This window comes from Heptranchias perlo, chromosome 6, assembly GCF_035084215.1.
Source record: "Heptranchias perlo isolate sHepPer1 chromosome 6, sHepPer1.hap1, whole genome shotgun sequence".
NCBI classification, from domain to species: domain Eukaryota; kingdom Metazoa; phylum Chordata; class Chondrichthyes; order Hexanchiformes; family Hexanchidae; genus Heptranchias; species Heptranchias perlo.
This window is the reverse complement of record NC_090330.1, coordinates 41,813,745-41,837,346: the sequence shown is the minus strand read 5'-3', so window position 1 is coordinate 41,837,346 and position 23,602 is coordinate 41,813,745. Positions and strand designations below refer to the sequence as shown.

Here is a 23,602-nt window from a genome sequence, read left to right as displayed (position 1 = left end):
CCCCTTCATGCTGACGAGACGTTTGCCTGACGCTGCCTACTGCACATATGTGATGCATGCCCTGTGGCTGCAGCACAGGTGGTGGCAGGTTGAGTGAGGCTGGCCGTGAGGGAGATGCACGAGAGGATGAGTATGGGATGGAGCCATGAGATTGTATGAGGATTGGGTCGCGTGTTAGTGGCAGGATGAGTACTGGCGAGGTGAGTAGGTGGAGGTAAGATGAGGATGGGGTGTGAGTGGGCATGAAGGGTGATGTGACAGAATAGTGTTGGCGGTGCCGAAGGAGATTTGGGGTGGGGGCAGTGTTGTGGCAGACGGAGTGTAGGGGAAAGACTTCGTGTTCTCACTGTGGCGGACCTACTGCGGTCATTGCAGCGCCTCCTGCACTGTATGCAGGTGGGCCATATGTTGGTGGCGCAGGTGACCCCCTCTGCCACCTCGAGCCAGGCCTTCTTGGTGGCAGAGGCAGGCCGCTTCCTCCCGCCCGCCGGGGGGAAGATCTGTGTCCTCCCCCTCCTCCTCACCCCATCTGATGATACCTGGGGTGAGGCATCATTAAACTGGGAGCAGCCTTCCCCCTGGGCTGCTCCATGCTGCAATTTGTTCTATTGGTTGCAGCATCTGTCAGTGGAGGACTGCCCCTTTAACTAGAGAGCGTCCAGCTGACAGATCGTACTGCGCATGCGCAGCCCGACCGACGCGAAGGCCAGCGCCGTGGACCCCGGAGGAGCAGGTAATTGATTCCTATTAGTGTGTTGCCTGCTACGATCGCGTGGGCAACCCACTAATTTCGCCGTTCGCGTTTTCGACGCTCCCGGAGGACCACCCGCTGGGAACCCGCAGGCCTGCTAAATTCGAGCCCCTTGTTCTTCTGTGTTCTCTCAGTAATTCCCACCTACCCAACTTGGCAGCTATGAAAGGTTGGAAGAAGAAACAATGAGGAAAATGATACTGCACATAAATCAGCACAGTATTGACATTTTTCAAAGCATATTAAATGCCACACAATAATATAATGCTATGCTTCACGACTGTCTCCTCAAAGTAAACAATTTTACAACACCAAGTTATAGTCCAACAATTTTATTTTAAAATTCACAAGCTTTCGGAGGCTTCCTCCTTCCTCAGGTGAATGTCAAGAAATCCTCGAACCTCTCGCATTTATAAATCACAGAACAATACCTGGTGATTACAGATAGTCTTTTCAACTGCCCGTTGCCAAGGCAACCAAAGCGTTCAGACAGATAGGTGTTACCTACAGGGCCACCGAATATACAAACGGCCAGAACAAAAAAAAAACAGAGAGAGAGAGAGGCAGAAACATCCGGAAGGAAAAGACAGCAATTGACCCGTTATATTAAAAATAGATAACTTTTGTTCGCTGGTGGGGTTACGTGTAGCGTGACATGAACCCAAGATCCCGGTTGAGGCCGTCCTCATGGGTGCGGAACTTGGCTATCAATTTCTGCTCGACGATTTTGCGTTGTCGTGTGTCTCGAAGGCCGCCTTGGAGTACGCTTACCCGAAGGTCGGTGGCTGAATGTCCTTGACTGCTGAAGTGTTCCCCGATTGGGAGGGAACCCTCCTGTCTGGCGATTGTTGCGCGGCGTCCGTTCATCTGTTGTCGCAGCGTCTGCATGGTCTCGCCAATGTACCATCCTCAAAGTAAGGCAGTGCTTCACAACAATTGCATCGATGTTTAAGCACCATTACTGTAATTTCAATGTCATCTGTGAAAAGAAATCCCTTTAAAATATTGACTACCATCATCGATGCATCAAAAAATGTATATAATTATACCTTTCCTTTGGAGATGTCACCTTTTCAATCACCTACAAGGTCCTGCTAATGGCTCTGATTTTCTGACTCGCAACATGAGTGCTTATCATTACAGCTAATGTAAAATTAGCCCCTTTCATTTGAGTTTCAGACTCCAAGACAAATCTTTTACTTTTCAGTCAGGTCATAACTGTTAAAATGTCCAGAGTATGTTATGCAGAGACCTTCTTTTTGCAGAATATAAATGACTTGCTTTCCCTGAGCTGCATGACTTGAGAAAAGTGAGACTGCACCATCAGCTTGAAGTAAAATAAACCTGTCTCCTTCAGAGTTTGTACTGTTGCTCAGGTTTTTTTTTAAAACAAGAAATGTTACATTGGCTTTTATCTCATTGGTACTTGGCTTCTTAAAAATGTCTGCTGGATTACATGTTCAAACTACAGTATAATTGTCAGAAGAACAGATTCTGCGGTAAGATAATTCCTTTACTTTTGCACCTTTTGGAGTGACTAGCTCCAGGGAATAAGTTTTTATTGCAGCTGAGATACTCTGTTATTTTAAAGACAAAAAGAAATGTATTGGTTTATAGGGGGAGTTTTATTTCTGGATAAACTGCAGTGGATTACAGTACCATTAAACAAGAAGCTATAAAATATCCAGGCTTTCAATATTTGAAAGGAGCTGGAGAAATATTTCCCCCTCAATTGACTGATCCATCAATTCCTCACCTCCTCCTAACTGACTAATCAACCAGTTTCTCATTGCCCCAGTTGACTGATCCACTGGCTCCCGATCCCCCTCTTCCAACTGACTTTTGATCATAATTCTCACTCAATATTGCCTCAATCTTGACAACTCCGAGATCATTAGATTTTGAAGATTTGGAAGTCAAAGAAAAAAAATTACAAAATTCTTACCAACATGCATGTTTATTTCATTTTGATAGTAGTGGAACTTACAATGAATGTAGAAAATGTCCCAAAACACTTCACGGAGGGGGAGAAAAAAAATAGACAACTGTGATACAGGAAGGACACTTGGTGGAAGAGTTAGGAAAGGTGGCCAAAAGCTGGGTGGAAAAGATGGGTTTTGAGAAGGGGCTGTTTTCATTAGAACAGAGATTTAAGAGGAGATTTGAAAGAGGTGTTTAAAATTATGAAAGGATGGAACAGACTGGATAGAAATGGAATGTTTACAGTGGTTAAGAGATCTAAAACAAGGGGACATAGATATAAGATTAAATGTAAGGGATTTAGGACAGGGAGAAAGAGAAAGCATTTTACACAGAAGGTTGCGAGGCTGTCGAATGCACCAACGGAGTTAGTGGTTGAAGCAGAGACCATATCAACATTTAAGTCTAGGTTAGATAGGTGGTTGAACTTAAAGGGAATAACAGGATATGGGAGCATAGAAAGCATATGGATTAGGACGATTGCTTATGTGATAGATAAGCACCAAGGCGGGTGGTTGGGCCGAACGGCCTATTTTCATGTAATTTCTATGTATTTCTGTTTTTAAATATAGAGAAAATATTGGAGGCATAACAGTTTAGAGAAGGAGTTATAAAGAGCCAGACTAAGCCACCTGGATGCTCAGCTACCAATAGTGAAAGGAGGGGTGGATGCACTAAAGACCAGAGTTCAAAGATCAAAGGTGCAGCAGGGAATATAAGGTTGGAGAAGTTTCAGAGATAGGGTGAAATGAGGCCATGGAAGGGTTTGAAGAGGATTCCAAATTCAATGAGTCTTGCGACATGGATTCAATGTAGATCACCAAGAATGGGAGTGATGGGCAGGCAGAGTTTAGTGATGCACAGATAAAGGAAATATATATTGATTTTCAGAAGGCGTTTAACAAGGTGCCACATAAGAGACTTGTTGTGAAAATGAGGCACATAGTATAAAAGGAAATGTAGATGCACAGATAAAGATCTGGCTCGAACCCAGAAAATAAAGAGTAGAGGTAAATGGATGTTTTTCAGATTGGTTGGATGAGACCACTGGTCTAGTTCAGGGATCTATGTTGGGACCGTATCTGTTTCCCTTTCCATAAGTGATTTGGGCATAGACAAAAGAATAATGATATTGATGTTTACTGATGATACCAAATCAGGAACATGGCAAATTGTGAGGAACAAGGAGACTATGTCAGTATAATAAGTGCCCAGACGTGCTCCCAATACTCGAATTGTGGCCTAACCAATGTCTTGCACAAATTCAACATCATTTCCTTGCTTTTATAAATACTGCCTTCCAAAGTGACTTCATGCAAGTACTGCAGAAATGTTTTACCCAGGTCCATAGCAACTGAGGGCAGTTGTATTTGACTCTATAGTTAGGGTTGGAGCAAACAAAGCTCCAGGACCATTTTGAAACATTAACAAGGATTCACAAGATAGAAAAGGCCATTTGATCTAATCTTTCTAGAATGCCAACCCTGTCAATTTGCCATTACAGCATCTAGCTAGTTCCTAAATGAGTCCAGTGTCATCCTGTCAACATATTCCAGCTGTTACCATCCATTGTGTAAAGATATCATTTTTGACATCTGTGCTAAACGCCTTCATAATGCTGAACCTTTTCCCTCAGCCTGCTGCTCTGACATATCTGATAGTGTTGTTTTGGGTTTATTTTCTCTGTCTTGTATACCTCTACAAGGTACGATTTCTAATCTCTTTTTCAGGTTAAAGTCTTGAGCTGGTGAGCTTCAGGACTCATGCAGGTTTTAGTCTAACTGGAGGGTATAGAGTAATGCAGCCTGGGCAGATCAAACTGACAGAGCAGCGATTTAACGGTGGTCTAACCAATATGGGCCAAAGAAGGCTGTGGAGAACAGCTACATGCCGAATTTTCTTTTCATGAAACTGCCAATTTGATTCTTGAAATTATGTATGCCGAAATGGGTGACAGATACATGCATTTAAAAATAGATTGAATAGCTGTCCTGATGGCTCAGTGAGTGTATCCAGTAAATAGTTGGGCCATATAGACCAGGCAAAGTCCCAACTACTCTGCGTTTCATGTACCATCTCAATTGGGGCAGAGCTAGGGCACTAGAAAGCAACTGGACTGAAATATACATCCCTCCTGAAGAAGGTGATGCAGAAACTTCTGTCAGAAACTTTAGCTGTGTTTATTACAACTTTGAATATATAAATTGTACTTGGGACTTCGGACATAAAGCACCATCAGACACAGTCTATGACTTCCATTACTGGCAAGATGGGCTGGAAGTCATTCAGAACTGTACCAGTTACATATCAAAAGATGGCAGGACTGCTGGTTGCCATCTTCATGGCGATGAGTTCGACGATAAATTGGACTTGAATACTTGTGTCACAGGAGTAAGTGCTGGTGCAACGATAAAGCCGTTCTTCTACAATCTGGAAAGCAAAAGCTTTGGGGTATAAATATACTGAAGACTGACAATGCGTTTGACATAAACTGGGAGGTCCCTGCCCACTGGAACCAAAAGTGTGTGAATTATCAACTAAGAATGAGGAGCAGCATGAGCAGTCGCTGGAAATTGCATAGTTATACAAACCCAACGGCGAAGATTATTGACGCAAACACTCGTGTTAAGAACATTGTCCAAGTACAAGCCAAGCACAGCTTTTGTGGAGACAACGGAGTGTGGAGTGAATGGAGCGCTGAAAAATATTTTGGGGAAGACATGGGCAAAGCTGGAATTGGAAGGTTGTTTTGCTTATCATCATCCCAATACTAGTGGCAGCAGCTGCAATCGTGCTCCTGAACTACTTGAAACAGCTTCAGATATTGATCCTTCCGCCAATTCCTGATCCAGGAAAACTTTTTAAAGGCATGTTTGGAGACTCGAACGGAGACTACTCGACATGGAATAAACAACCCAATGGAAGCCTGACTTTCAAAGCGGAAGAAGAAATAATCTGTAAGGTGACAACAGTGGAGCAGCTGAACTGTCCTTCAGAAAGGGGAGGGAAACTTGGTGAGAATGAGGGATCGGAGGAGGACACTTTCATTGTGTGTGTGGATGAGGAGATCTCTGTGGATGATGATCACGTGCGTTATGACCTGGTGACATCGTGAACGGTGCATTTTCCAGTGTTTTATTTATATAGGTGAAACCAGCTGACTTTTCTGACTTGCAAGTAGAAAATTCTCATTCGCAAAAATTCACACTCAAACGCAGCGAGTAGTTATGATCTGGAATGTGCTGCTTGAAAGGATGGTGGAAGTAGATTTAATGGAGGCTTTCAAAAAGGAATTGGATAAATGCTTGAAGGGAAAAAATGTGCAGGGTTACGGGGGAATGGGACTAACTGGATTGCTCTTACAACGAGCCGGCACAGACTCAATGGGCCGAATGGCCTCCTTCTGTGCTGTAACCATTCTATGATTCTACAATTGGTCACAGTGCCCCTGGGTCAGGAAAAAGAAAATTAGCCTGGGCTCCTGTTCTTCATTTCTATTCAGTGACTCATGCTGGAAAAGGTATCACGAAGATATTTGGCCAGGGAAGCTTGACGGTGATGCCTTCTACAGTTGCATAGCCTGCCAATATGCACTGTCTAGAAACATGCATGTATAATTGCCACACACAGGGGAACTGGCACCTGTGGAACCATACACCAGCAAGAAATCAATGCCTTCATCAAAGGTGAAGGGAAGGAGAGAAAACTGGTGGATAAAGATGGAAGACAAAGCAAAACATTAAACAAATATTGGAAATCTGAATTAAAAACAGAAAACGCTGGAAATGTACATTAGGTCAGTGTTACAAATTTTGGATCTGCACTAGGTATTCTCTCATATTCAACATCATCAGTCTCTCCTATAAGCGAATCCGATATCTCCTATGATCTGGAGAGTACCTTTACTGCCCAATATCTGGACATACAGAAGTGTGACATGGAGGATGTTACAATGGAACCCTTCATTGTGCATATAGGATACTGTAATCTCACATGTGCCCTCACATGCATTTCTCCTTCTTCTGGAAGGTGAGCTGATAATCAATCTAATGTGACAAGGCCAATTATAAACCAACAAGTTGGTTTATTTTACACGTCATTTATGAATGAACAGAGTACAATTTTCAGTGAATTTTCAATCTATTTCATAACTCTCATTGTAGCATAAAAATAATAAAGGAAGCCATATTACCCCTGAAAGTGACTAGAATCATTTTACGGACTAGCAAAATCCCTGAAATTATTGGGCTCTAACATCTCTCCCTCTGTGTCTGTTTCCATTCCAAATTTCAGCAGTCAGTCCTGTGTCCCAGGTATAAAGAGAGCCAAAAACTTAACCTCCAACCCTTTCCCAGTTCTCTGTATCTAGGATTGGCCTGTCAAGCTGCCAATCAAGTCTGCTACCAACCATCTACTTATGGGCCCTGAGCAGCTACCCCTCTCCCTCCCCTCTGGGCTTCAATTAATGAAAGCATTTCAATGTATTAGGTGTGAATGTCACTAGAATGTCTTAACAAACCCCATTGTCCAAACCGATGTGGTTATATGAGAAACATATGAGAAACAGACACTCAGTATGAATGTAACCTTTCCAGAAGCTTGTGTGTTATGTGGATCTAACCTCTTGTGAGCTGATTTCAATTTAGTAGCATTACCTTAAAATAAATTAATATATAATCCCTTCTAGACCAAATAGTCAAAAATCACAATCTATGAAAGTCAGTAAGCATCTGAAAGAAACAGATAGTTTAATGAAGGGTCCCACCAAAAAATCTCAACCTTTCTGTTTTAGGTGCTGTCTGATAAGCTGTGCATTTTCAGCACCTTTCCAAGTACACTAAGCAATTTACCTGCAGCGTTGTCAGAGGGACTAAGCAAATGTCTGTGCTTGTATTGGGGACATGTATTGTTTCCATTAGTTCAATTATTGTTTTTCCCCTGAATAGTATCAGAAGAAATGTGGCCAAAGCCCTTATTTTCATATTCTTTTTTTAAAAGATTACACTCAAAGTTACCAATATTAAACTACTCAAAAATAAATGTTTCCTCATATATTTCTAAACTTTATGAAACTTGTTGTATATTAATATTTAATAACATCTTCTGGACATCAATCCAGAGATAGCTGATTAAAGCAGAACATAAATATATAATATTAGTCAGACTCTGCCTGAGGGACAGGTACAGAAGCATTATCAATGAGTGAAATATTAAACAGAACCAGCAAACCACATTGAAACTGTATCTAATATAAATGATCACCATGTCAAAGACTCTGTATGAAAGACAGAACATATTTCAATTGAAGACAGCTTTAATAAGGTCCAGGTTTGTAAGATTGTTTTAAACAAGATATTGTAGTCCTTATTTGCTGTGGTGCTACATTGATTTAAATTACTCTTGCAAAGAAATCATTCACTTGCACCAACGATGTCTCTCAAAGAGAAATCTACATTCATTAGCAAAATATGATATGACTGAGATTAGCAAAGGGGAGGGAGAGCAGGAACAAAAAGAAAACATCATAGGTAGGGTGGGAATCTGTTAATTAAGGAAGTCCAGAAGCAAACAGCTTATTTTGGATTCGAATCCAATAACCGGCAACGTGCCCTTACACGTGCCGAAGGAAATTGCAGAAAAGATCAGTCAAAAAAGGTGAAGCAATGTAATAAAGTGAAAAATGTACAAAAGAGGCATTCAATGGTGGCAACCAAAGGGAGAATGAAAGAGATCTGCATCACTCTTTCAAATGTATGCATGCCCAACCTAGAAAACTAGCAACATTTGATCAACACATATAAAAGCTGAAACACCACCCCAAAAAGATAACAACACAAAATAGCCCTGAATATGAGCCTATGATTTATGTCAACAAGTAATTAGACTTAAAGTGAAGTGGGCTTATAACTTAAAATGCAGGTATACGTAATAGAAAGAACTTGCATTTATATAGTGCCTTTCACAACCTCAGGACATCTCAAAACACTTCACAACTACTGAAGTATTTTTGAAGTATAGTCACTGTTGTAATGTAGGGAAATGTGACAGCCATATTCCACACAGCAAGATCCATAAACAGCAACAAGATAAATGACCATGAGTGATTTGGGTGATACATGTTGGTCAGGACACCAGGAGAACACCCCTTTTCTTCTTCAAAGCATGCCATGGGATCTTCTATATGCACCTGAAAGAGCAGACTGGGCCTCAATTTAACATCTCATCTGAAAGATGGCACCTCTGACAGTACAGCACTGAAGAATCAGCCTCGATTATGTGTACAAGTCTCCAGAGAGGGTCTTGACCCCTTTCTGACAGAAGCAAGAGTTCTACTACTGAGCCAAGGCTGATACCTAATGTGCCATCATGCATTGGATAAAAAAGGACAAGTACATGAAAGCCTGAAGGAGGATGCAATTATTGAAAGCACAAGATTTATTTTCTAGAGGGGGAGGGGAGGTCTGGGGGCATGACGCCCAAGAAAACTTTGGGTGAAACTTTCCAAAATCCCACACCACCAGTGGAACTGCACACATAGCAGCTTATCAGAAAATCCTTGGTGCACAGCCCATAATATTCTCTCCATCGATGGACAAATGATTGCACGGAGTGTATCTACAATTTTCCCATAAGCCAGCTGCTGTGTGTAATATTCTCTCTCCTCCTCTTCTGGTGGTGCAAGTTCTTTGAAGATTTATTGCTTTACTTGGTGTATTTTTCAGTATTTTGAAATTGATTATGAATAATAGGCACTGCAGTTTTCTCACCTAAAAAGGAAAGGACATTGCCTCAATTTTATTGAAAACTACTCTCTATTTGGCATTTGGGAATGAGCTATTTTCCTTTATGTTTTAAAATTTATTTCTCCCAGAAGCAGCAGATGATCTATTATTAGGAGAGGAAAAAATTGAATCTTCTTTAAAAAAAAAACTAATACAAAACAGGGGATTTGAACCCAGACTAATGAACTACGGCACCCATAGTGTCAACATGCATCAGGCACTGTGGTGCAAATAATGTGCTGGGAAAGCACCTGTGATACTGAGGGCCTGCACACCAAGTGTGCGCTAGAATCATTAAGGACTCATGAAAATTGTTAATGTCATGGGCCCATAATGCAGTCTCGGTTCCTAAACAATCCTGTTGGAGCTCTGTACCTGTATAAAACAGGCACTGGCACTGGTCCAGTGTATTTTAAATTCTTTTTCAATTTCTCACATAGGTGTACATCAGCAGCACACCACTAACTCAAGATTAATGGGAGTGTCAGACAAATCCATTTGCAGATCCTCAAGAATGGTGACCTATCCATTTGGCGTTGCTATTTTGGACTTTGAAACATTTACGGCAGCTATGATGTCTGGAGAAATTCCCCAGTGGCCTAGTGGATATGACACTGCCAATGTGGCACTAAGGCATGCAGATCAGAAGGTCACAGATTTCATTCCTGGTCTATCTTGAATAGTTGATCTCAGCTAGGTCTTTTAAAAAAAAACTAATACAAAACAGGGGATTTGAACCCAGACTAATGAACTACGGCACCCATAGTGTCAACATGCATCAGGCACTGTGGTGCAAATAATATGCTGGGAAAGCACAATGGCACTTGGCCATTTTGCCCATGGGCTCGGAAGGGGAGAAAATCAATCAGGCTGCCCATTCCTGATCACTATCCAGTAACTCCTATCGTAAGGTGCATCTCTGTGGATGTCAGGTGAGAAAAAGATTAGATTTAGCTTTCATGCTCTCCATGCTAAAATAGTCTGGTGACGCACTGGGAGAGTGGCCACTTGGACAAGGCAGTGGAGGGCTGCAGGCACCACGTGGAACCAGCCTTCAGCAAGACTTAATGCAGATGGAATTCAACTTGGGCAGTAGCGCAAAATGGGCGATAGCAAATCAGCAGCCCGTTTTACACTTTGCCCAATTTTATTTTCCATTGACTTCACGACATAGACAAATTCCAGGCCTTTTCGCTGCATTCCTGCTGCAGTTGCGATAGAGTACACCAGCACAGCCCAGCAATTTCGTCCAATAGTCTTTTTTCCTTTCGGTTTCCATGGAGTACAGTAATGATATCATTTAACACCAGGAGGTGAAATCCCTCCAGCCCCTCTACAGGATGGTGAATGCTAATCTATTCTATTCTATATTGTTCTGTTCTATTCTGTTCTGTTCTTTTTCTATATTATATTCTACTCTATTCTGCTCTGTTCCACTCTATTTTATCCATTCTATTCTATTCTTTTTTTTATTTTTTCTATTCTGTTCTATTCTTCTTTATTTTTCTATTCCATTCTGTTCCATTCTATTTTGTTTTATTCTATTCTTTTTTATTGTTCTATTCTATTCCTAACCTATGTTAGATTCCCTGGGGTAGAATTTCCATGAGAGTTCTCCTGATCTCCTGTCACAACTTTGGTGAGAACCCCGGAGAAGCGGAGTGAATGGCCATTTATACCATTTCTCTGGGGTTTCCACCGATCTCCTGCCAAAATTATGGCGAGAGATTGGGGAACCCGCTCAGAAATTTTACACCTCCATTTTAGTCGGAAATTGTTATTAGCAGGCTTGAAATTCCCTGGGATAACCTGGAAGGATAAAATCAAATGGGTTGAAGGACCTTCTTTATCTGAACCCATCCTGTGATCTTGTGACTATCATTTGGTCAGATACAAAGCTTCATCAAGGAGGTCCCTTTATTCTGAAATGCTTTTTAAATCATACACACTATGTTAACCTTTTGTTTAAAACAAAGGTAGAAATTCCAGTTTCTTTTCCCTATGAAGTTTTTGTACTGTGATAAAATATAGTGCTCAGGAGATATCAATATGAGATGCAGTGGATGGAATTTCTCAAGTAAATCAATTTGTCCATTATGATTCATTTTTTAAATGGGAAGTAATTCTGTCTTTTTCTGAGCTCTTGGCATTTTAGAAAATGCCCATATTGGTTTTCCATCATGTCAGTGATCATCCTGTGCTATTAACTTCATTCTCAGATGCTATATATTTACTTGATGTGGAGATGCCGGTGATGGACTGGGGTTGACAAATGTAAGGAATCTTACAACACCAGGTTATAGTCCAACTGTTTTATTTGAAAATCACAAGCTTTCGGAGGCTTTCTCCTTCGTCAGGTGAGGAAGGAGAAAGCCTCCGAAAACTTGTGATTTTCAAATAAAACAGTTGGACTATAACCTGGTGTTGTAAGATTCCTTACATATATTTACTTGTAAGGTAGAACCTTTAACCGGTCCTGATATGTAATTAATTGACTTGGTAATATTGGATTAAAAGCTGATAGGAACTAAGATCCAATCATGGTATATATCCTTTTTTCTTTATGTAACATAAACCCCCAAATCTACAGCATTTACTCACAAAGCTTCAATTCATTTGTAAAAATGTGCTTGGCATAGCTTTTGCACAAAAATGGTACCTTTTGGTTTTAAAAAATAAATAAAAAGAAATGCATTGGAAGTATCATTGAGGATTTTAGAAAGTAAATTAAATTCTACCGGTAATCTAGTAGTTAATAATTTGTATTGCTCAAAGCCTGTAGTGTTTTTTTAAGTGTATTTCTTGTATCTGCCTGCCTTAGTCAGTCGCACCCTGCGTGCTTAATGAGGTGAATCTAATGTCTCAGAAGTTACAATCAACCTAGAATTGACCCACATTTGTCAGTATTTCCTCAGAGAACTAATTACACTGAAGAAGACGCCAAGCTTTGAGCAATAGTAATGAATAATTACATAAATTATCACGTGGTATTCCCTTTGCTTTCTAACGTCTTCACTGATACTGCCAATACATCTCTTCCTTTTTATTTCCTTTAAAAAAAATCAAGTTGAATTATGAAATTAGATCAAAAATATGAACTTTAAGGGGCAGAAATCGCTCGCGAAATAATGGAGAGCTCAACAGATCTCCTACTGGTTCACCGGCAATATGACAGCTTCGAATTAAAGGTATATCGCACAGTGCAGTCAGAGAAATCATTGAAAAAGTGCAAACTTGCTTATCTGTCCAGCTAAAAAGTAACTAATTATGCCACCCAACAGGTACACTTAAAAATACAGCTCTAAACTAAGTTTAAACAGCGCGTAAGTCTTAATGATTGCCAAACAACTAAAAATTAACTTTTAAAAATGTGGAGTCTCATTATTCCTTGGTCATTAAAATTTTTTTTTAAAAATTAGAAATTTTAAAAAAACTTTTCTGTCTCTTTGAATTCAATTATTTCTTACCCTCTCTGTTTTTACTGTCTATAACTGATTTTACTGTTGTACCTTTCACTTCCTGGTTTAACGCACCAAGTCTGCAGAGACAGTGAACGCAGCATGTTAAAAATGTTGCAATCTGATTGGCCGAGGGGAGAGTGTGATCCTTTCGCTTCTCCCAGGGTCTTAGCTTCACTTGAACTGACGCTGGGCTCTTCTCCGTTCCCTGTTCAAGGAAGTGGCCAACGAAAAGACAGTGGTTAGTGGGTTAGTATATATCTATGGAGCGGTGAGTAGTGTTGGTTAGCCACTCCAAGCAATTTCTGCCCCTAAATGTTATTCTCTATACGGTTTCCTTTTTCCTATCTTAAATTCTCTCTCGCTATTGTTTTCCTAAATCCCCAGTGCTAAATTGAAAGTAGGAATCCTTATTAGAAGCTCCACCAATACTGGTAGATCACTTTTATGCCTTTTATTCTCACTCAATGAATAAAGTTTAGTTTTTCAGAAATATCTAGGACACTTTACAAATGTATTTCTGTTACATTCTTCGGGCTGCAAATGTCAGAGGTTTTTTTTGAGACATGAAGCTGACTTGCAGAAAAGCCCTGTGGCAATGACACTGTGTTACAGCAATCTTCTTCTAATGATTTTCTCTTCTGATTTGTCAAAAAGGTTTGATGTGGTACAGATTGTCAGTTCAAACTCAGCTTGTTACTGCATTCAACAAAATCCCTATAACCTTTTAAAGAATGTTTGATGAAAGATCCAGTTTGAATTTTACTGAAAGATCAGCTCCTTGTGTGTATTGTTTGTACAGTATTTAGATAAGGTAAATGTCTCTCGGTCACATATGCTTTGATGACTCCATTGTTTGCACTAGAGCTTCTGAAATGTCCTCCTTTATCATCTTATAAGGTTTGCTCACAACAGGAAACTGTCTGTGTCCCATTTCCTGTGCCTCTGCTCTCACCCCTCCCCTTCCTCTCACAATAATGATAGGATCACCTTGTCCTCAACTTCCACCCACTAGCCTCCAAAATTCATAAGGGAATCAAGGGATATGGGGATAGGGCGGGAAAGTGGAGTTGAGGTAGAAAATCAACCATGATCTTATTGAATGGTGGAGCAGGCTCAAGGGGCCATAAGGCCTACTCTTGCTCCTATTTCTTATGTTCTTTTGTTCTGCCATTTCCACCACATACAGGATCCCACAACCAAGTACAACTTCCCTTCCCATCTATGCTTTCCAGGGGGATCAGTCCCTCTGTGATACCCTTGATCACTCTTCTATAACCTAGCAGTCCTATTCAACCCCCACCTAAGCTTCTGATCCAATAAGCTCTCCATCACAAAGATCACCTACCACCACCTCTGTAACATCATTTGCTCCAACCTCTACCAAAGCCAATCTTCTGCTGAAACCTTTATCCATGCCTTTGTCACCTCCAGACTTGATTATTCCAAGTTCTCCTGGCTGGTCCCCCGTTCTCCACTCTCCATAAACTTCAGCTCATACAAAACTCTGCTGTCCTTATCCTATCCCGTATGAAGTCCCATTCACTCATCGCCCCTGTCCTCACTGACTTACATTGGCTCCAGATCTTCTAACACCTCAAATTTCAAATTCTTATGCTTGGCCCAGATATTAACCCAACCCGCCAGGCAGGAATTTAGGCAAGTGAGTGGTTAAAATCAGGAAAATCGATTTATTGTCCCGTTCCCGCCTGAAACTTGCTGACTGCCATTTTGACACTGCAGACGACTGAGGTCAGAAACGCACCCATCAGAAAGAGGCAGGTGCCTCATGAATATATTCAAATAGGGGTCCCATAAGGTCAGATAGGTCCCAACATGATTTTAACTGGGCGGGTCAGATCCCACCCAGCGGCAAACCAGCATTAGTGGCATTGGCTTCATAAAGTGACTGACATGACTGGAAGTTGTATTTAAAAGGGCACTCACCTGCAGGCACTTAGGTCATTAGACCATTGTGAGTAGTGGATTTCCAAGCAAGTTCTCAGCTGCCAGTTTGCTTCTTTCTAATGGTTTCCCCCTTACCTACTATCATTAAGCACTCACTGCTTAGCATGGATGCTGTTTTTCCATCAGTTCTTTGGATGTGCAAACAGTTGGAGGAAGAGGAGCAGTAGCAGCAGCAGCCTGATAAACCAGAACAAGCAGCAGATGGGCCTCTTAGAAGACAGCAGTTGAGGGGGGCTGCTTGCTGAAGGCCTTACCCAGCCCACAGAGTCTATGGGCCAGGAACTACTTACTTGAATATTTCTGAGGAGCACTGCGTCAAGAGGCTGCACTTCACCAGGCAGACTGTCGCTGACCTATGCAGCCTGTTGCAGCACAACCTGCAGTCTGTTGGACCAGGAGGGCCATGCTTTGCCAGAGGCTCTCAAAGTCACCACCACCTTTAAATTTTTCACCACAGGCTCCTTCCATGTTGCTACAGGGGATTTCACCTGCCTCTCCCAGACTCCAGTGCACAACTGCAACAAACAGGTCACCAATGCCCTCCTTGCCAGAGCAAACCAGTACATTAATCTTCACGGTGGATGCCAACAGCCAGAATGAGAGAGCTCTGGGATTTTCTTTAGTGCCATCTTCCCTCATGTCCAAGGCATAATATACAAAACTCATGTAGCTGGGCAACAAAAGACATGCCAGCAGCTTATGTCAGCAGCAAGGACTTTCACTCTATCAATGTACAACTGGCGTGTGATCACCAGAGAAGGATAATGCAAGCCTGCATCAGTTTTGCTGGTAGCTGCCATGATTCCTTCATTCGCAACACTCTTCCACATCCCCCCCCCATTTTTCCACCCATCCAGGAATGCCAGAGGATGTTGCTAAGGTACAAGGGATACCCCCTCCACACATGGCTGATGAAACCCCTTTGCAACCCCACCATGCCTGAGCAATATAGGTACAATGAGAGCCATGAGACCACCAGGGACATCATAGAGCATACCATTGGCATTTTGAAGCAAAGATTCAGGTGCCTTGATCGCTCTGAGGACTCCCTACAATAAGGCCCAGTGGGCCACATCATTGTAGATTGATGCATTCTGCACAATTTGGCAATGCAAATAAGGTTGGAGGAGACACAGCCACAAGAAAAGCCATCATCAGATGAGGAAGAATTGGTGAAGGCGAGGGAGAACCACAAGAAGGGGGACCAGCAGAATGCACTGCAGCTAGACAGGCCAGGGTGCAGTTGACAGAGCAACACTTACAGTGACCCCCTCAATTCCTTTACCTGAAAAGCCGTTTGAACTTTCACCTAAGCTGAAAGGTTGTGAACATTGACTTATGTTGTGAGCGCCTGGCTGCAGCGTCCCTGAAGGTGGCTACACTCTCCAAGGTAGACTGCAGAGTGTTGATTCCCTGGGAGATGACACCACACAGACTGGAAGCTGACTCCTCCACACTTTCAGCTATGGTGGGGAAACTACTTGGCAGGCCTTCTAATACTAACTGCTTGCTTTCTTCTCATTGCTGAGCCCCTGAAATCCACATCTCTGTCCTCCTCAGCAGAGCTGGGAGAGGACCTCAACCTCTGAAGAACTGTCTCCTAGGTTGTCCCTGCCATCAGTACCTGCTGCTGCTCACCACTGCTGGGTGTTTCACCACGTGAAGACCCTTTTATTTCACTCTTTAACCCAGCCATGGTGTAATCTCTGTGTTGGTGCTTGGGAGTGATGGATTGCATGATGGTGCCTCCTCCAAAGGATTCTCTTCCACTGAGGTGTCTTCTTCAGGGGGTTCTAGCTGTTGAGAAAGACCTAGAGGAAAGAGGAAAGGGACAAGAGTGAGGATATCGCTGAGAACTGGACAGTAGCAAATAATAGGCATCACAATCTGAAACTCCTCACTTCTGCCTGTCTCACCAGATGTTGGCAACAGCTGCGCCTTACCCCGTGTAACTTACCCCGAGTGCTTTATGAATATTAAGGTAAGTATCGTATGAGCTCACTCGGGACTCACTCGCAGGTCATGAGAAGGGCCAAAAAAAACCGAGGGAATTCGGGGGAATAAATTTTGGGGTAGGAAACCAACAGAAATGGCTTCTGCCAAAAAAGATTACTTGCCCTGATTATATACTGAAATTATGCAGAAAATGGAATGGAAGTTCTAGGCCTTTGTTTAACATAGATAGACGAACACTTTTCAATTATTGACAATACGCAAGGCTACAGCAATAAACTATTACCTTAAGGAAGCATGTTGCAGTGTATAAAGCTGAAGGAGGAGGGCATTATTTCACACTGAATGTCACTTTTATTAACCAAGAGGCAATAGTTTACTCTGTAGCTCAATTGCTGCTGTCAATATTGTTTATTGTATCTTTTGAACTAACATTTATTTAAGAGTGAGATACATTGAGTTAATCCATCAGCATTGGGAGTGGCCCATTTACAAGCTTCAGGTCTCAAGAAAAGTGGTGACAGACTGATCCTTGGGCAGGAAAATGGCAAGTTAGTAATTCAGCTGCACAATTCAAAGGAGCAGTGTACAAGACAGATGCCAGCTGGAAATTCCCAGATCAGCAAATACCTCCACTCACTCATTAAGTATAGTGCTTTCTGACCTTATGAAGCATTTAGCTGTCTAATCTGAACAGTAAGTCCAATAACTAGCTGGTATGCATGGTCAGTATTAGTAAGAGTTTAACTAAGGGAGAACAATCTTCAGGGTTTCTAGATGAATGGCCACAGGGAAACTTTTTCATTCATTCTGTCAGGTTATATCTTGAACTTTGTGATATTAGAAACAGTCTCTGTTCTATTGGCTGCTAACACCATTCACTGATGATCAAGGCCACTGGTTTATAATCTATTGTTATATGATTTATATCTAATAGGCTGATTTTGCAAGATCCCACTGGTGGTGCGGGGCCTCGCTAGTAACAGGTCAGGCATGGTAGGTCAATGTCCAATGCGTTGTGCCCACATTTTGCTGGGACTGATTTGGAAGCAGAAAACGAAGCATGCACAAGCCTCATTAAAATATTCAAATTTATTAACACCAATCCCGAGCCAAGTCTTGCAACTTTGGGTGAGTCTTCTCCTACAACATGAACCTCGTCTATACAAAATGAACTCATAGGAGTCTTGGGATCTGGCCTGCTCAAAAGGCTTCTAAAACGGACATACAAGTTTCAGTTGAAAGGGCCTTCAAAAGCAAGCCATTTGTAGTTTGGGGGCTTTTCTGTAGATCCCCCCACCCCTCCCGCTGAAGACCTTGGAAATGTTAGTGGAAGAACAATCTGACCTATCTGGGCACCCTGGCCTAGTTTGCAGCCATTCTGACAGCTTCTCACTGAATGTACAGCGGGAGTCTACTGGAGCAGCCAAGTAATTCTGTGGCCTTTGTTTTTTTTTGTCATATTGCTGGCATCTTGCTCCATGCATTATTTGTTTTTTTCCCTGGATATTCAGGCATTTCTGCATTTTTTCATTATTCTTCGAGGCTGCTGTCATTTAAATTGTTTCATATATGGTGAATTCCTTTGGAGGTCCTCGTTTTTCGTCCCAAAACAAATTACCTCACATTTATAAGAACATAAGAAATTGGAGCGGGAGTAGGCCGTACAGCCCCTCAAACCTGCTCCACCATTCAATAAGATCATGGCTGATCTTCTACCTCAACTCCACTTTCCCGCCCCATCCCCATACCCCTTGATTTCCCTAGAGTCCAAAAATCTATTGATCTCAGCCTTGAATATACTTAACAATTCAGCATCCACAGCCCTCTGAGTTCGAGAATTCCAAAGATTCACAACCCTCTGAGTGAAGAAATTCCTCCTTATCTCAGTCTTAAATGGCTGACCCCTTATCCTGAGACTATGCCCACTAATTCTAGAGTCTCCAGATAGGGGAAATAACCACTCAGCATCTGCCCTGTCAAGCCCCCTCAGAATCTTGAGTGTTTCAATGAGATCACCTCTCATTCTTCTAAACTCCAGCAGGTATAGGCCCACATTAATTTGCATCTACCAACTGTCCGCCTCTTCTGCCAACCTGTCTGTGTCTTCTTGAAGTCTTTTAGAGTCCTTCTCAATGTTTGCCAAACCTCCTAGTTTTGTGTCATCAGAAATTTTTTACATTTTGGGTTCCCTTTTATATTACCTGCTAATCTATTCTCCTACACGCTCTTTGCCCCTTTTATTTCCTTGCTGCTTTCTGGCTTCATAGATGCTTTTTCATCCCATTTTTTCCCAGTTTTACTCAATGAGACTTGCACTTGACCTAACCTACAGTGCTACAGTCTAACCCTGCCCCTACATTTTCAACATTCCCCCCCACCACATGCTCAGAATGACTCTGAAGAAGGTATGGATTCCCCATGGGCTTACTTCTCTATGCCATCCTTATGGGGGCAAGGAGAATAAGGCAGCAAGGCAGAAGACACCAGGAGATCTGTGCATCATCACCTAGGAGTCAGTCCCTCCTGTTTTCCACCACTTCCAGAAGGCCTTCCTGTGAAAAATTCACAGCACTCCAGCGAGATGCTACCCTGTCATAGTGTTCTGTTGGTACAGCTGGCTTGTGACTGCTCATAGTTCTGGCAAGAGGGACTTCAGATGAGGATGAGCCATGCCTGAGTGGATAAAATGCAAAGGGATCAAGGAAAGAATCTGTGCAGCCTCCCCTTGCTGTCCCCAAGTGCTCTAATGAAGACTGCAATCTTTACAGAGGGTGTACCACTTCTGCATTGAAGTTCCCTGGGGACTAAACTACTCACTGTGCTTTTAGAATGCAATTGGCTCAGCATCCACAGCCTTCTGGGGGACAGAATTCCAGATTTCCACTACATTTTGTGTGAATAAGCACTTCCTGATTTCACTCCTAAATGGCCTAGATTTAATTTTAAGATTATACCCCTTTGTTCTTGGATTTTCCTGTCAGAAGAAATAGTTTATCTGTATATACTCTGTTGAATCTGTATTATTTCAAACACCTCAATTAGATCATCCCTCAACCTTCTGCACTCGAGGGAATACAACCCAAAATTATGAACCCTCTAAGCCCTGGTATCATTCTGGTGAATCTGCATTGTACCTCCTCCAAGGCCAATATATCTTTCCTGAAGTTTGGTGCTCAAAAATGAATGTAGAATGTGGGTTGTGAATACAGGATTGTAAACCACCTCCTGAGTGTGTCGCCAAAGGCCATTCTCTTGAGTGCCACAAGGAAGAATTTCCACTCTTCTTGGAATGTCTCTTCCACAACAAGGAACAGTAACAGGGCAGGATATTGGTGCATGGACATGCCCAGGGATAACTGTATTGGGTCTGGAAGCTAAAAAAACAACAGCAGCAGCTGTAGCAGCAACAACATATATAGCATCTTTAATGTAGGAAAAGCACTCCACAGAATCTTAATCAGACAAAAAAATTACACTGAGCTAAATGAGGTATTTGGAGGGGTGTCTAAAAGCTTCATCAAAGTGATAGGTTTTAAGGAGAGTCTTAAGAGAGGAGGGAGTGCGATGGAATACTCTCCACTTGCCTGGATTGTTAAAATTGGATAGCCATGTGGTGAAAGATAGAATACCCTGGTCTTTAGTTGTTTCCAAGCCTTTATTCACAGAGATTCCCCTTACATATACACACTCCACACCCTAGATAAGCTCTCCTATAAAAAGGATAAAAGAGAGTCCACAATTGATACCTGCCGCCTGAATACAATTAACACTTATTGATATAAATCATACAATTAACATGGATGAGTGCAGCTCCAAAATCACTCAAGAAGCTCAACATTATCCAGGACAACGCAGTCCACTTGATCAGCACCCCATCCACTGGCTTAACCATCCACTCCCTCTACCACTGGTGTACCATGACTGCAGTGTGCACTGTAGGATACACTGCTGCACCTCCCATACCAGCAACCTCCACCATCTAGAAGGATAAGAGCAGCAGGTGCATGGCAACACCATGCAGATATGGTCTCCTACACAATGCCCTCCTCCTCCCTCTTCTCCCAACTGCTTCTGCTCTCTCCTGTGTTCTTGGCTGCTCCTCCTCTTAGCCCCAAAGGTAGACCTACCAAACCATCCATGACTGCAATGACAGAAGACTAAAAGGACAAACCAGCAACTAAGCTGAATGGAGTCACTTTTTTGGTCATGGCAATAGGTCAATCCCACTAACCAGTGGTCTGTTCAAAATGAAAACTTCCTATATAAGTGAAAAATATGAAATAATAAAAGCGATGGGCCAGATTCCCCAGTGCACCTGATGATATGAATGAGATGGGTTTCTATTTTTAGAGTGTATGTGAAATGAGTGACAGATTCTGTTTGACCCCGATCACTATTGATATCATATCTAAAGCATTTGAAACATAACTTTTGTATGGACATCTAGGGGGGAATTATTTTAACCCCCAAGAACGGGTGGGATGGGGGCAGGTGGGCAATTAAAATAATTGATTTTTCCAACACGACTGCAACCCAGCTCCACGCACCCACTTCCGGGTTTAACGGCGGCGTTTGGATGCGTGTGAGTAACCTACTCGCCAAAGTCGGGACCTTAATTAGTTCAGGCGGGCAGGTAGTTATCGCAGCAATTAACGTCCTTATGAGATTGAATTTTACTGACGTTTAAATTTAACGCCTCCAGCGCGTGTTTCCCGGGGCTTTTGAATCTCAGCAGGTAAAAGAAGGCAAGAAGGGCTGGATCATGAGGTAAGTGTCTTTATTGCACTGCTTGTGGGTCAGGAGGAGCAGGAGTGCTTCCTCCAGGCCCAACCAGCTTACCTGCCGCGATCGGAATCCGGTGATCGACTGACTCCCCCCACACCGATGTCCGAGATTCCCCCCCGATGTCCAAGACCCTCCAGCAAAGGCTGACTGCTCACCTCCCCCGCACGACTGGCCCACCCACCCAACTGCCAAAGATCCCGATCTCTCCCTGACACCGCCCCCCCCCCCCCCATCCAATCAGCAAAGATCCCGATCTCTCCCTGACCTCCCCCATACAAACCCCGAAGACTCTGAACTCTCCCTGGCTGCTTTCCTGCCCGACAGGCAGCTAGCTTGTCAACCTGGCTGGCTGCCGGGCGTGAAACCGGAAGTAAAATTTTTATCCTTGCGATCTCAGATTCCGACCCGCCAACTTCACTTCCGTGTCCGATGAACTTCTCTCCCAATCCCCCCCACCCCCACCCCGCTCTCTTCCTGGCTCCAACTTAAAATCCAAGCCCTTGTATTCACAATAAGGGAATAATTGTAACTAAATCGATAGAGTTTTTTGGAGCTACTACTGACATGATAAAGAGAAGAAATGCAATTGATATTATATATGTGGATTTGCAGAAAGCTTTAGGCAAGACTTCACATGGGAAATTAATGACGTAGGTAAGGAATTACTAAAATGGAAGCATGATGCTAGATACAAAATCAGCTTAAAAATTAAAAGTTATATTTTTTAAAAGAAACAGAGGGTAGCCATAAATGAAAAGTTTTCACACTGAGGGTAAGTTTGAGATCCTTGGAAGCTATGCAGCTCAGATTCACCAGAATGATAGCAGGGCTTTAAGGGTTAAATCATGAGGATAGGTTGCATAAGCTTGGCTTCTATTCCCTTGAGTTTAGAAGGTTAAGGGGTGATCTAATTGAGGTGTTTAAAATGATTAAAGAATTCGATAGGGTGGACACAGAGAAGTTGTTTCCTCTGGTGGGGAAGTCCAGAATGACGGGACACAACCTTCAAATTAGAGCTGGGCCATTCAGGAATGAAATAAGGAAGCACTTTTCACACAAAGAGTAGTAGGAGTTCCCTCCCCCAAAAGGCTGTGGATGCTGGGTCAATTGAAATTTTCAAGACTAAGATTGGTAGAATTTTATTAGGTAAGGGTATCAGGGATATGGATCAAAGATGGGTAAAGACCACCCATGATCTAATAGAATGGTGGAATAGACTCGAGGGGCTGAATGGCCTATTCCTATGTTTTCATACATAATAGTGATTTGGACAAGAATATCATTAAAAAACTCCAAATATGCAGATAACACTAGCAGAGGGGCAAAGCAAATAATAAGGAACAGCGCAACTAGATTCAGAAAGATTGTGAATCTAGCTAGCACGTGCAATTCAATATGAACACTTGGAAAACATAATGAGAGCAAGGAAGTTCAAGAGGGAGTATATGTTAATTCGAACAGCTTTTGATCAGGAAAGAAACCTGAGGATGGTTGAATGTTAGCCTATGAAACCATCAATCCAGTGCCTCAGCACAGAAAAAAAAAGTTGTTTCAGATTATGCAGGTGTGTGCTAAAAGTGTAACAAATATCAAGGAATTGTTTTTACCCAATGTATGTTATCATGAAATACATTTAGTATGCAACCACACATATTATACAAATTATAAGCCCGTATCAGGGACGTTTACGGAGGATAGCCACGGACACTCAGTATATTAAGGTGATTAGCAGGGGAAATGCATATTCTAAACCCACAGCTCACCCTTTGTTTGAGACAACTGGGAACGGGCGGGCCGCCATCCGCCCAGAGAGATAAGAGCCCATCTCCTCTCGATGAGGTTAAGTACCTTGCCATTGTCCCATGTCATTAACATCACTCACTATTTCCTCTAGATGAGGTTAAATGTCTTTCCATTGCCTC

General features: G+C 42.4%; 1 protein-coding gene and 1 long non-coding RNA gene across 6 annotated transcripts; one reads left to right on the top strand and one right to left on the bottom strand.

Moving 5' to 3' along the window:
- Window positions 1–1,078: 1,078 nt before the first annotated feature.
- Window positions 1,079–22,037, bottom strand: LOC137322509 (uncharacterized). 5 transcript variants are annotated; one of them, XR_010963146.1, is made up of 5 exons: window positions 21,735–21,804; window positions 19,402–19,568; window positions 16,564–16,750; window positions 13,023–13,179; window positions 1,079–1,730 (listed from the first exon to the last, which is right to left on the bottom strand). It is a non-coding gene; the product is annotated as an uncharacterized lncRNA (long non-coding RNA). The 5 variants fall into 5 exon arrangements; XR_010963144.1 differs by lacking the exons at window positions 19,402–19,568; window positions 21,735–21,804 and adding an exon at window positions 21,961–22,037; XR_010963145.1 differs by lacking the exon at window positions 19,402–19,568 and having other exon boundaries at window positions 21,735–21,815.
- LOC137322616 (interleukin-13 receptor subunit alpha-1-like) lies at window positions 4,799–5,962 on the top strand. The gene is given in 3 exon segments (XM_067985522.1): window positions 4,799–5,174; window positions 5,177–5,458; window positions 5,461–5,962. Coding segments are annotated over 3 exon segments (1,044 nt in total). The 3' UTR covers window positions 5,847–5,962.
- Window positions 22,038–23,602: the final 1,565 nt, after the last annotated feature.